The sequence below is a fragment of the Euleptes europaea genome, chromosome 1 (genome assembly GCF_029931775.1).
Source record: "Euleptes europaea isolate rEulEur1 chromosome 1, rEulEur1.hap1, whole genome shotgun sequence".
Classification (NCBI taxonomy): Eukaryota; Metazoa; Chordata; class Lepidosauria; order Squamata; family Sphaerodactylidae; genus Euleptes; species Euleptes europaea.
The window spans coordinates 53,454,824-53,469,755 of NC_079312.1; the positions used below are offsets into that span (position 1 = coordinate 53,454,824).

General features: G+C 42.9%; 1 protein-coding gene across 1 annotated transcript in view; it reads right to left on the reverse strand.

Annotated features, from left to right (window-relative positions):
- Positions 1-346: 346 nt before the first annotated feature.
- The window catches only part of C1H3orf20 (chromosome 1 C3orf20 homolog), a 50,575-nt gene continuing 35,989 nt past the window's right edge, over positions 347-14,932 (reverse strand). The window contains exons 12-14 of the mRNA XM_056846884.1: positions 6,538-6,680; positions 1,320-1,394; positions 347-518 (exon numbers count right to left, since the gene is read on the reverse strand). Coding sequence (XP_056702862.1) covers positions 347-518; positions 1,320-1,394; positions 6,538-6,680 — 390 coding nt within the window. The remainder of the gene's footprint in view (positions 519-1,319; positions 1,395-6,537; positions 6,681-14,932) is intronic.

Here is a 14,932-nt window from a genome sequence, read left to right on the forward strand (position 1 = left end):
TGAGGGGAAGAGGAAGAGATGGAAAGAGACTGAAAAGAAAAGACTCAACTATTGCATCCACCTATGGTTGCCAACCTCCAGGTAGTAGCTGGAGATCTTCTGCTATTACAACTGATCTCCAGCCAATAGACATCAGTTCCCCTGGAGAAAATGGCCGCTTTGGCAATTGGACTCTATGGCATTGAAGTCCCTCCCCTCCCCAACCCCCACCCTCCTCAGGCTCCATCCAAAAAATCTCCCACCATTGGTGAAGAGGGCCCTGCCAACCCTATATCCATCTCTACAGGATTATGCTATAACAGCTGGCTTCTGTAAAATAGCTGGCTTCTGTAAAAAGACAGCTACCCTACAAGCTCATGGTGAATATCTGTATTTCTACTTTGGCGATGCTTAAGCTATGCATGACATTTACACTGTGTTCATCTGTGTTATCTGGATGTCTATCCCTTCTTATCCCCATGATACTCATTTGTAACACAAGTTCCACGATAACATGCCAGTAAATTTCACAGTAGGACCTTGCAGTAAACAGATGTGTCATTATGTTATTAATTCCTTTTAAATATAAGGTTATCAGTGCAATCCTATGCAGAGTTACTGCAGTCTAAGCCCATTGAAATTAATGGGCTTAGAGTGGAGTAACTCTCTTTAGGATTGCACTGTAGATTTGGTTTCCAGAAAATGCAGAAAGTAAAGACAAATCGGGGAGGGGCAGAAAAGGAGAATCAGTTGTGGAATTGGCCACAATAATTGCAAGATATTGGAACAACAAACCAGACGTCCAATGGAAATCTGAATAGATTATCCAGTAGATCCAAAATATTACTAAACCAGACCCTATAGAGCAGGGGTGCCGAACTCATTTGTTACAAGGGCTGGATAAGACATAAATGTCACTTGGCCGGGCCATGCTTCGCCAGCCCAGATTGGGAGTGGAGGGGTGGTGGCTGCCTCGGCAGGCTCGTTGGCCAGATAAGAACTCTCAAAGGGCCAGGTCTGGCCCCCAGGCTTTATGTTTGACACCCTTGCTATAAAGGTTACCCATCATAGTCCTGAAATACAGCAACCTGAAAATAAACTTGGAAAAGTGAGATACGCAGAAAAGTCTCCAGACCAAGCAGAGGGAAGAGATTTGGAAACGAATTGAATTTTCCCAGACCTGAGACCCTAATTGCATCCTGTTTTAAAATGCCGGTCAATAATGGCATCCCACAGTTTCTCAAGTTTGATCAAAAACAGTTTTAAAGTCACTGTCACAAATCCATATGGTATTAAACTTATTAATTACATTTCTCTGACTTCACACGAGGGAATCTTACCTCTGCACTGCAAAACCTGGTTTGGCGAGTGTAGCCTGCACTTTGAGGGAACCCACACCCAACACGCCAGGGGAGCTATAAACAGATAAAAGAACAGGTACAGAGATTTTTTTAAAAAGAAACCATTTCCATGTAATACTGATTTACCTACAAGACTCGAAATGATGGTGCAAAGAGGCCTAACCAATTGATCACAGTGAATCAAGATCACCATTTCTTTCCCTGAAGGGGATGGCCACCGGCCACAATCCACAAAACCACGCCACTCATACAGTACTCTCCACCGCAGAAAAATGAGCAGAGTAGTTTAAGAACCAGAGCCTTTGGCTATGATCCCAAAACCGGTTAAGCCCTTGCACTTGGATTTAAGATTCATGTCAGTAGGACTCAAACTGATTAAAGCCCTAGTAGGTTGCGGTTCCTATAGACTAAAATATCAAAAGAACTTGCTAGCTCATAAACTACTTGAAGCTTGATCCCATGGCCCCTTACATGAAAGAATCTGGATTATAGAATAATTCAGCACTGCAGATTTGGATATGTTTATGTAGCATTAAACACTTAGGGGATAAGGATGATTTGTTTTACTGTCTTCTTCATTCCAAAGGCTCAAGGCAGGTAACATATATATTTATACAATGAAGCCCATTAGAATGATTAGCCATCTGCATTCTACTCTATCCCTGGTCATAAAAAGCCAGCTCAAATAAAAATGTATTACACCGCACACAGAAGATGCTCAGACGTGAGCTTTGTTCCCACATTCTTATCTGTTCCTCTGTCAATTGAACAACAGTCTTTTGTGTGTGCACTTTTACACTTTCCAGGGGGCTACAGTTTCCCGTGCCTTTTAAAGTCTGAGGAAAGAAAACGAGATGTGTTTTTTCCTCCTCTGCTTACCGCCAACTTTATCAATGTGCCTCCATGGCCCTCTCCACCTTTTCTGATGTTCAAGCCTGACTACAAAGAGGGGGGGGGACCACAGTCTGAGGCCCTGGTGGAGCAGAGGAAAGAAAGCCTAGCCGGCTCCTTTCTATACCAGGTCATAAAAAGTAGAAGAGTTTGGGAGTTGGCATCTCAAGCAGCAAAGTCTCCATGCCAGTCTGTGACACGGAAATGTTATTGTCAACGAGGAGGCAAGCGGGTGACCAGGGGATCGAATGTGAGAAGGCAGAAGTTGCCTTCCTTTATATTTTTGCACTGCTTTAAAGTGTCATAGCAGCCTAATACCCCAGACTAGCCTGATCTTGTCAGAGCTGAAAACTTAAGCAGGGTTAGCCCTAGATAGAACTTAGATGGGAGGCCACCAAGAAGACTGGGGTCGTTGGGTAGAGGAAGGCAATGGCAAACCACCTCTGCTCATCTCTTGTCTTGAAAACCCAGTGATCCTGGGGTCACCACGGGTTGATGTTCTTTTTTTTTCCCATAAATTTTTTATTATTTTTAAAATATTTTACTGTCTGGTACTTTTTAACAACACATTCATTTCATAAATCATACAATAAAAAACTTTAACAGCGTCATCGAAAAGCATATTCATCTATTAATGAAAAGATATTCAAATAAGAGACTTCCCCCTCACCTTCCTCCATCTTGCTATAAATTTATCTATTCTTTTGCAAAGAAGTTCTAATCCAGAAAAATACATCAAGCTTGATTACTAAGTTAATTCTAAATTATTCAATTCATTTACAATTAGTACGTGTTTATTATTGATTTCATATATAGTAACAGATTTTATTTCAAAACCGTTCTTAAGATAAGAGGATTAGATCAGTAAATACAAAATTCTCTAGTCATCATTTAAATCCCTGTTTAGCCCTCTGTTTCTCTCTATCACCCATAAACTGCATGTTTCCTTTTAGTTTTGTTCTTGCTGTGAATTTTTGTTTTTCCAACACTTCTGTTATTTTTGATGTCCTGTCTTTTTTGTCCAGATGTCAAGGCCAACTCCTTTTTCTCCTCTTCTTGTTGATGTTGTGGCTCCTGGTAAAGGCCAGCTAGATCTTTTTCATAATTCTTCAAAAAGTTTTTTACTTCCTCCTGTGAAGTGATAGTAAATCTGACCTCTTTGTAGGTAAAGATCCAGCAGAATCTTATTCCATTCTTCTTCAATGTCCCAGTAAATTCTTTGTACATATTTCTCTTCATCATCAAATGTCGTGGGATATCCTTAAGAATGATAAGAGGATTTCCATTCACAGACAAAGGATTATCATAGAGGGTTTGCATAATATAATCTTTCATCCTTATATCATAAAAGGAAATCATAATATCTCTTGCCTTTGTCTTCTCCAAACTGGTGGGTAAAGGAATTCTATATACTTTGTTTATTGCATAATCCAGATTTTGTTCACTTATATGAATCAGGTCAGCCAATGATTTTATGATAGTTATTCTGGTACATCCCATTGCTTCTGGAAAACTGCGAAGACGTACGTTCGATTGTCTTAATTTTAACTCCATAGTAGCCAGTTTGTCTAAAACATTTTCTTGTTGGAAATGTATAGCTTGAATTTGATTACCTTGAAGTATCTGTTTATTTTTAATATCTTTCTGTTCTTCAATTGCCTTTTTAATTGAAGTATCCATTTTTCCCATGTCAGTTTTCATTGTAGATATTTGAGATTTCATATTTGTAATTTTGCTTGCCAAAATGTCCAATTTCTGACTAGTCTGGTTGGTAGTTTGAGTTAGACTAGTCAATATGTTGGTTAGCTGAACCAGACGTTGAGATTGTTGCTCATATTGTTTAGTAAAGGCATCCATGTGTTTTGTTAACATTTCCTGTATTTTCTCATCGGCCTTTCCCATGTTTATTTCTGAAAATAGTTCTAATAATTCACCAATACCAAGAAGTGCTGTTTTAAATATGTTGGCAGGGTCCAAAACCTTGTAGTGGTTCTATTCATCAATTATACAGGTCCCGGGATTAAATGGCTGCAAATTCTTCTCTCCGCTGTAAAACAATTGTTGTAAAGGGCCATCAAGTTTTATTGACACTCTGCTCGATTGTAAAAGAAGGGGGTGAGCTGGGCATTATTTAAATCGCGGACCTTCGGCTGTCTTGTTTTCCAGTAGTAGGAATATGTTGCGTGTTGCACAATAAAGACACACTTCAAGCCCTGCGATTTTCCTGTATGATCTTTCCCTTTCAGTCTCGATGGTTTTCTTTGATGAATCGGAAAGACGTCATCTCCAGAGGAATTTAGCCCATTCGCTCCCACCCCTTTTAACACCTCGGCTTCTAATTGGTAGCTAGAGTGTCTGTCAGCCGTCCCGTTTGTTATGCCAAAGTGGAGATCGAATAGATAAGGCTCCTGCCGTTCAACTATAGTCTTTTTAAACAAACAAAGTCACTTATATTCTGGACAGAGAGATGCAGATTGCATTGATGATTGTTACGATCTTCCAGAGCTTCAATTTCAAGGTAAAGACAAAAGAATTCTTGCAACTTACACAGATATTGGATGATAAGGTTACGGTGATGATAATTTTCTTAGATGGTGATTGAAGAGGGAGGACTGAACCTTGATTACCCATGAAATGTTTCGGCGATGGCTTTCCCTCTTGCCCGCAGGACCGGCATCAAAACTTTCGAGGGGCTTAGAAGCCTCCCTCGGAGAGTTCTGGAGGTCAAACCGCATAAGTGGCTGCAGGGAATTCCTGCTTCCCAAGTCCACTGTTTAGGACCGGGTTGAGGTGCTGTTTAGCACCCCAATTTGAACATTTCTTGGATTTTTCCTGGAGAGTCCAGGAAACATGGCGCTCAGCCCAGCTGCCCCAGCAGGAAGTCACCACGGGTTGATGTTCTTGATGGCATCAGTATGTTGTTGTTAAAATGCCATCACACATTTCCTCAGATCACCTCAGATGGGCTGATTGATAGCTTTTTTCTGTGTATGACCTTTTGGACACTATGCATTTTTGGTCAGGGTATGAGTATGAATGGATTCAGTTGGCAAAAGAATCAACTCATGCTTTAAAACAGGTTAAAATCTGCACACGAACCCATTTTAGTAGTGGGGCTAGTGGGGCTAAGAACAAATGGCCCTGACCTGGATGGCCCAGGCTAGCCTGATCTCGTCAGATCTCAGAAGCTAAGCAGGGTCAGTCCTGGTTAGTATTTGGATGGGAGACCACCAAGGAATACCAGGGCTGCTGTGCAGAGGAAGGCACTGCCAAACCACCTCTGTTAGTCTCTTGCCATGAAAACCCCAAAAAGGGGTCACCATAAGTCGGCTACAACTTGACGGCACTTTACACACACACACACACACACAAGAACAAATGATACATCCCAGTGCAGGTTACATACAAACTCCCTCCTTCCTCTGTCAAATCTGTTGCAAAAGAAATTTCTAAATGGCTTTTCCTTACAGTCTGTACTCCAAAGTAGCAGACATTTCATTCTCCAGGAGGAAAATGCAAGCTACTGTTTCTAACAAAGAGAACTTTCAGCTGTGCTGAAGTCCACGTTAATACATCTTTCCAATTCAGATCTTCGAAAATACTAATGGGATTTGAACATGCTCATTTTTAACGTAATTTGGGGTCTGCTGCATTGAGCTATAATTGGATGTATTCTAGAACCTTAAATTGGTAAATAAAGAAAACAATTAAAAATGGTGTTACCTTCTAACAATGAGCTAGAGCAGGGGTGTCCAATATTTGGCTTCCCTGGGCCACATTGGAAAAAGAAGAATTGTCTTGGGCCGCAAATAAAATACACTAATACTAACGATAGCTGATTCATAATGTTTTAAGTAAGTTTATGATTTTGTGTTTGGCCGCATTCATAGCCATCCTGGGCTGCACGTGGCCCTGGGGGGGGGGGCAGTTTGGACAAGCCTGAGCAAGAGCATTTGTTTAATGAAAGTATAATTTTTCTCACTCTTACAAGGATTTTTAATAGACGCAAAATGCATCTACACTGAGTTTTTGGTAATGTGCATTTTTTGGGGGGGAGTAAATGTAATCAATTGCCTGGTTAAAAGCTGGATGATTGAATCTTCAGTCAGTGGACTATCCTAATTTTCAGAAATCTGAAACACCATAGGGAAGAATACCATCCGGTCCTGGCTTTTTTTTTACCATTCCTCTCATTCCTGTGTTGGCACTTTTGAGCAGCTCACAAGAAGCACACCATTCCCTTCATAGCAACTCACCCTTCCCCTCTCCCCGTTCTCTTTCTCTTCCCTTGCCCTTCCCGGTTTACCTAAATTTGAAACTCTGCGGCAGGAAGTGACCCATCTTGCAGTCGAGGTAAGCTTGATTGACCTGCTTCAGAAAGTCCTTCTTGCTGTAGCTGTATCCGTTGAAAACACAGCCCCCAAAGAGCGGCTTCCCTCCAGAGTACATCTGTTGACAAACAGGCAGGAAGGAGAAGGACAAAAATGTTTGGCAGGAAAATAATAATAATTAAAAAAACGAAGTCTGAGAGCTCGGGCCAAACAGTTTCCTTTTCCTGTTTTGCCCAGGACGCTTTAGTGTTTTCACTGAGACTTGAGGGGCAGTGACAGTTCTTCCCACACATCTCTGAATGCCTTTGGTGCTGAATATAATGCTCTTCACTACCAGGAAGCAGAAAGGGTGCGGGTCCTACAGCCAGACATTAGAAGCTGAAGTATTAGCTTCTCTGACTGGCAATAGCTCCCCAGTGTTTCAGGCAGAGAAAGGTATTTCCCAACAGCTACTACCTGAGCTCTATCAACTGGAAATGCTGGAGAGCAAACCTGGCAGCATGTGCAGTGTGTTTTCCAACAGTAGGCTACAGCCCCAAATGCTGAACACCTTACACAGCTCCTGTCTGAGAGAGGCAGTGCTCAAATATTTTAAAGCCTCTCTCCAATAGAAGAAGAAGAAGAGTTGGTTTTTATATGCCGACTTTCTCTACCACTTAAGGGAGACTAAAACCAGCTTACAATCGCCCTCCCTTCCCCTCCCCACAACAGACACCCTGTGAGGCAGGTGGGGCTGAGAGAGTGTGACTAGCCCAAGGTCACCCAGCTGGCTTCATGTGGAGGAGTGGGGAATCAAACCCAGTTCTCCAGATCAGAGTCCACTGCTCCAAACCACCGCTCTTAACTACTGGCTCTCACCACCACACTGGCTCTCAAGAATGAGGCTCACAAGAATGAGGAATGGATCATATGAACTTCCAGAGGCATCCTTGCCTTCCCCTTCATCTAGCAGCCTTCTGTTAGTGCCAAAAGGTGATGCCAGGGTTGTTGTTTTTTTTTGGGGGGGGGAAGGCCTGCACAGACAAAAAAGCCATGCACTGTGGGTGGTTGCAGTGAAGGGGAGGAAGTATATGAAACCAACTGTCTTATGCCTGTGGGGCTCAGGGAGGGAAAGGATGTGAAGTTAGAACAAGAGAGGAGACGCTGGAAGACCTGACTTGTTGGGGGTGGGGGAGGCAAGGCATAGGAGGACAAAGGGTGGAGTGAGAGAGCTGGCAAATTGGCAAGTGGGGGAAGGAAGCCAGTGGAGATGCAGACAGGAAAAGAAGGTGGGGCACAGAAGGAACAAAATGCGTGGGTAGAAACAGTGGGGAGGACATGAAAGCAGGGTCAATGGGACACAGGGAAACTGTGCAGATGAACCTGGACAATGGGGTAGCTGGCAACCACATGCACGTCCTGGATGCTGCAGTGCCTCTTCCGTGCAAGAAACCAAAAAGCTCATTGCAAATCCGAAGTTCTAGGGCTGCCTCAGCACTGACAGTCTTCACAGCTGTAACCGTGCAGAGCATCAGCAGCTCCCTCTAGTGGGCCATTGCTGCAAAAGCTATTGGCATGGATGACAAGCCTGGGAGGCAAAACCTTCCCACAGTTCATAGAAGCCAAAAGAGATTTATGAACATTAGAATCCCACTGTTAAGGCGCAGTATTTTTGCAAGTCTGAAGTCACCCTTCCAGGGGGCAGTAATGAACATTTTGGTAGGTGTTTATTGTATTGTGTATGTGTGTTAAGTGCCGTCAAGTTGCTTCCGACTCATGGCGACCCTATGAATCAATGTCCTCCAAAACGACTTATCATTAACGGCCTTGCTCAGGTCTTGCAAACTGAAGGTCGTGGCTTCCCTGTTTGAGTAGCATTATTGTCTTTTCCAGTGAGTTTTGTCTTCTCATAATGTGACCAAAGTACAATAGCCTTAGTTTAGTCATTTTAGCTTCTAGGGTTAGTCCAGGCTTGATTTTGCCCCTTTATAAATGCTGAACAGGGTTTTTCCCCACCTGATACTTATTGATGTCTCTTTACAAAGGCCTACTCTTGTGTTCCCTATGTAGGAGGCACAAGGTTGGTGACCTCGCTCAGTTTCTACCTCAACTCTGAAGTCTGAAAAGAAGACCACAACGCTTCATATCGGGGAGGCACAGATTTGATGCCTCTCAGGCCCCTCCCTTCCGTCCCTCCTCCCTATCAGTGCCGGCAGTGAGATCCTCCCGGCTGTTTGCCTAGCCCACCTGCCTCTCAGCTGTTGGGCGGGGCAGGGCTGGTTACGGGGAGAGGTCTCTCTCTATCTGCCTCCTGACTGTTCCGAGGGTTGGGGGCAGTCAGGGGCCATGCCGCGGCGATGCAGCTGGCCCCGGACCTCCCCGTTTTCCCCAGGCTCCGTCCTGTTGCGGAGAGGGTGGGGCCGTCCTCCCAGTTTGCCGGCTCACGCCTAGCCGCCCCGCTGATGCCGCGCCTGCCTCTCCGGCTGCTGCCCTGGTCCCCGGCGGCTTCTCCGAAGTCGGGGTGAGACCGCCTGGGCTGCTTCATCCAGGGGCGGCGGAGGGTAAGTGTGCCGTCCCAGGACATAAGTGTTGTAGATTTATTAGACAACTGTAAATTACTCCTACAATGTGATTGCTGTGAGAAACACCAGAGTAACATGAGAGTCCCTAGAATTAACACACACAACTGCCAGATAAAGTGTGAAATGGCTCTTTCAGAATGAGATGGCAGAATTTTCCAGAGCCCAAGCTCCACATGCTCATATTTGATAACAAAATGAACACTAACTTTGGTGGTCTGAAGAGAAAAGGTTCAAACAATGTCCTCACAAAAATGAAGGAAGGTTTGGGAAAGAATATTCTCGGCTTGGGATGTAATGCTCATATGATACATAACAGTGCACATTCTGCAATAAATTCAATCCCTGTTGATGTTGAAGGACTTGTAGTAAAGATTTTTGGCTATTTTCACATATTTACTGTGAGAGTAGAATGTCTAAAAGAGTTCTGCGAGTTTGTAGGACAGGAACACAAGAATATTCTTAGTTACAATAATGTCAGATGGCTTTCACTGCTACCAGCCATCAGAAGGATCTGTGAAATATATGCTGCCTTGAAATCCTTCTTTCTGTCTGAGGAGAAATGTCCAGCCATGCTGAAAAAGTGGTTCAATGATCCTTGCACCTATTTATGGATGAATTTTGTTGCCTCAACTCTGCCACTTTTCCATGATTCCATACTCCAAGCTGAAGGAGGGGCAGTAACAGCAGTGGAATCTTGCATGATTCTCAACAGTTTGATTGAGAAACTTCAGGCTAGGAATGATGACTAGTTTATTCCCATCTCAGTGAAGAAACTTTTGCCATCTCTTGAAGAAGAAGGTTCCTGCACGAAGGAAGAATTTTTCACCATATCAAGCAATTTCTACACTACTACTATTGAATATCTAACTGCTTGGAGCTCCCACTCTGAAGATATAAGGTGTATGGAGTGCATTTTGCTTAGGACTTCTCCACAGAGAGAAAACTTTGAAGAGTGTCTCCAATATTTTTCATCAAGAGTAGGAGGAGTTGATCTAAATGAAGATCATCTATTTGATGAAATTTCTTCTTTGAAAGAATATGTATCAAAAGAAAAGATAAGTAAATGGAATGAAGATGGTGCTGATGTGTGTACAAGATGGAGTGACGTTTTCCCATTCTTCTCTCAGAAGATAACCCCCTATCCACAGCTACAAAAGTTGGTCCAACTCTGTCTCTACCAGGAAGCAATGCTGCAGTGGAGAGAGTGTTTTCTTCCATGAACATGATGTAGACATCTCAGAAATCAAGACTTGGTATTGACATTATCAAAGTTATGTTAGCTGTCCTAAGTAACGTTTCCATGATTTGCCAAGAATTTGCAACAAAACTGGAGTCAAGAAGAGATCTTCTCAACAAGGTGCACTCTTCGGAAAAATACAACTAGTTCAAAACAAAGGGAACTCTTCAATTTCATTAATGTAGTTGTTTTAATGTATTATCTTAGTAATAAAGGCAAACTTCCTATCAAACTATCATTCCGACTGAAGTTGAAAAGTGTCCCCGGATTCATTGAAAAAAATCTGGTAACCTTATGTTAATTGCTTTGGGTCCCCTATCAAAGAGAAAAATATGTGGTATACATTTTTGATGGGAAAAAGTAAGTACAATACTTAAGGGGCAAAAATCTCCTGGGAATAAGCCCTTTTGTGGGTGTTTCTAAGTAAACATGGATAAGACTGGGCTTGTTACTCAAATTAGATTCCCCCCCCCTTTTTGATTGGGGAATTAGCTGGGGAGACTATATTTTGCAAGAGGCAGGGGTAACCAGGATCGAATCCCTATGGGAAACTCTTAATAAAGAGGAGATTTTGTTTTTAAAATTAATTGGTTTTTATTGCGGAGGCAATTTTAAACACACACAGCAAAACACACACAAAACACGATACAATCAAGAGCTAGGAAATAAAACGTAGGGGGTGGTGGACATAAGGATATGAGGTTCCCAGGGGAAAGTATATTTACCTATCAGAGGTGAGGCATCCAAAATGGCAGCTGCAAGAAGGGAAAGAGAAGCAAGTGGGGGTGCGCCTTGCCATTATGAGAGGGGGGATATTTATACCCAAAATGTATCCTGGGGCATTGTGACTTCACCAGTGACCAAACATTACCGGTGGACAAAGGCTTAATTGCTCTTTGATTAGTTTGGAATTTTTGGTAAGAAAAGGACAGGAGGTGGGAACGATACCTAAGTTCTTCTTGATTAAGTTTGCTATCGATTTCCAGATGAAGGAAGATGTTTTTGTGAGATGTTACTAGGAAGGAGGGGGTGACTCAGAGGGGCTTAGCTTCTCCCTATTTGCAACTTTGATGGTATTAGCTGGACATCTGGCTATGCTGAGTAAGGATTCCAGGTTCCCTGAATGGGGTTTTAATTACTGAGGAGATTACTGGGGTTTTCTTATCGGCTGCAGGAGAAAGCTAAACATATGCTGAAGAAGGTGTTTTGCTATCTTATTGTTCTCCATGTTGCACCTGGCATAGATCTGGGAGACGCAAGCCTGTACTTGCCCTGTCAGCTCTACAGTGGTCACAACGATGGGTGCCAGAAAACTTCCATTTTGTCTCTGGCTACACAGCAGTGCCCTCTCCTTGTGCATTCACTCCAGCCCTGTACACCTCGCAGTGTGTACCAGGCAGCCCAGGATGTCCTGGTGGGATAATAGGCTGAGAGAAATACTCCCTCTCCTGACAAATGAGATGTTCTAATCATGAACCATTGTACATTCCATGTAATGTGATTGCGGTGTATTTCATTGTCCTAGCCCATTGGCCTATGCATTTCCAAAGTGGATCAAATACTTATTGGGTAAAGATCAAGAGAAAAAGGCCTTGGATCCTGCAAAATCAGCCCTAATGGGCCTTGTTTTCCAGCTCACTTGGTTCCGTCTCTGCTACTTGAAATTCTTGTACTGCAGTTTTGCTCATAAACCAAACAACTCCTTGTATCTTTGACCAGACTGAAGTCCCTATGTGTAGTATTTCCTGATTTCTTAATCCCCTCAATGTAGGACATCAGTAAGGCAGCCTCATATACAGCTTCTGGGCTTGCCCAGTCCTGTCTACAGAAGGGGAATGGCCCCTGTGCACTCGTTAGCTTACTCTGTGTGCTATAGCTAACAGTGGAGTCCCATGAATACATGGGGCTACACACTTAACAAATACCTTTCCTGTTCCTTTGAGATGGAGGCACAGATTTAAGTGCACGACCCATTCCCAAAGTAAGAGTTTTCCAGTTAACGTTGATGGTCATCACAAAGCAAACTTTTTAAAGTCATCCTTTCATTCACATGATAGTCCTGGTTTTGCCTATGTCACAGAATAGGAAGATGCCGTCTAAGCATTCCGTACATAATTCTTCATATGAAGCCAGGCTAGCCAGAGTACAAGAACCCTCTTTAGGTTTCCATTCTTAGAATGGCAAGTATTTAGTGTGAATCTTAATGAAAAAATGTTTTCAGGAAATATCCATAGATACCTTGAAAGGTAAACTCTGCCTAAAAGCTAAAATGACTCACATGATGAGAAGACAAGACTCAATGGAAAAGACAATAATGCTAGGAAAGGTTGAGAGCAGCAGGAAAAGAGGAAGGCCTAACATGAGATGGATTGACTCTATATAAGAAGCCACGGCCTTCAGTTTGCAATACCAGAGCAAGGCTGTTAATGATACGATATTTTGGAGGTCACGGATTCATAGGGTTGCCAAAAGTCAGAAGTGACTTGACGCCAGTTAACATATATGCATAACTTGAAAGGGAATAGTCACCATATGCTTCTACCTTTACTTTTTAATGACTTGTTTTTAATGACTCGTAAGGTACTTATTTTGTTTTTATGTTGATAATTTATGATGCTTTATGATTTTATGGTTATTGTTTTTACTTGTAAGCCACCTTGAGTAGGACGCTGGAGAGGTGGCACATACATTTCCTAAATAAATAAAACATATCTGGTGCACGTCCACTGTATTAATCTTGGTGTTATGAAGAAGGTTTGCACTCACCTTATACAGCATTATGGAAGCGCTTCTAAGCATGTTTACTTGGAAGCCTATCCCATTCATTTCCTAGTAAAGGTAGAGAAGGCTGGCTTCTTAAGGGGCTCCTAGTTGCTAAAAAGTGCTTTGAAACACCCCCTCACACACACAATTCTAGTAAACTCAGAGATACTTGAATTAAATTGAGGATACACAGGGTAACTCACCTCCATGAAAACCCCTCAAGAAATAGACTAGTGTTAAATGTGTTGAGAGCCAGCGTGGTGCAGTGGTTAAGATGTCGGACTCGGATCTGGGAAACCCAGGTTCAAATCCCCACTCTGCCATGGAAACTTGCTGGGTGACCTTGGGCCAGTCACACACTCTCAGTCTCGACCCTGGCAAATATTTGGATGGGAGACATCCAAGGAATATCAGGGGCATGACGCGGAGGCAGGCAATGGCGAACCACCTCTGAATGTCTCTTGCCTTGATAACCCTACAGGGTCGCCATAAGTCAGCTGTGACTTGATGCCCCCCCCCCAAAAGTGCCTGTAACAAAACATTTGCGGGGGAAAGGATTTTTTTCAGTCTTTACATTTTCTTCACCTCATTGCCTTAATTTTCCACACATGGAAACACTGGGGTGTTAGCCTGTTTCTGAGATGGATCAAAATAGTCAGGCAACCCACACCCTTTATGATTCCCGCCACCCCATTTTCATGCTGACAAAAGGCTCTTCTGACACTAAAGGCAAATGTGTCAGAGGCAACCTCAGGGTTGTATGTTAACAACATGATTAAATGTATTGGGAGAAGGTCAGCCAATAGGTTCTGGCATGTTGGAGGGAATGAACTGGAACCCTTGGAAACTTTGAGCTTGCCCACACAATGAGACTAAAGTGTAACATGTCTTCAGTCAGGGAATTTATTATAAGCATCTCAAAGAACTGCTTTGGAACACAGGAGGGCTTTCATTAGAAACCTCTGTCTTTCCTATCTGACTTGGCGCCTCTGTCAACAAACCCAAATAAAAACATCACTTCTTATGTGCCAAGGCTCCCAAGAAGAGAGTTTTATCTTTCCAGGCATAACTAGAAGGGATGGGATTCCCAGCCATTCAGTTAAGTAGTATATTTTCTGACAACTAATCACATCCTGGACAAGGCCTTCTTCTGTCGTTATCTCCATTTTCTTGCCCTCTAAAACGGAGATCGTCATACTATTTTCGCAACCTTGGTGGTAAAATAAATCAAGGAGAAATTGTGCCTTTTCATCTTCCTTTAGAAGGGCTATTAAAAGAGAGGAGGCAGGTGTTGCACACCGAATTAGTATGGAACAGGCGTGCAATTCATAATCTTCAAGCGATTTAGGATTAACCAATGCAGGAGCGTCGCTCTGCTGGTGTATTAATAATGTAGAAGCGCTGCATTAATATTTGATGCCAAATCCTAATATTTGTATTTAATTTAATCCCCACTGATGCTCATTCCCACAAAGTCCAGTGAAAGATGCCTTTTAACCACCATGGTGCTAACACCCCCAACCCAATCCCATCCCAAATCCAAAGGTCAAGGCACAATATATCTAAGCAGCAGATAATGGCCAGAGGGAGACCACTGCTGTGTGTAGAATAGCCTTCCTCTTTCCCTCTGTCTCTAAGAGGAGAAAACATCAGCTGTGCTCTCCAGTTATGGACAGAAAACTCCCCTCTAAGAATGAAGCCTTTTTGAAAACCTAAAGATTTGTAAATCAACAGGACATCACATCGGGGGGGGGGGGGGGCTGCACAGTCTGACTCTTGCTTAGCTTTTTAGTCCGCATGACCATTTCT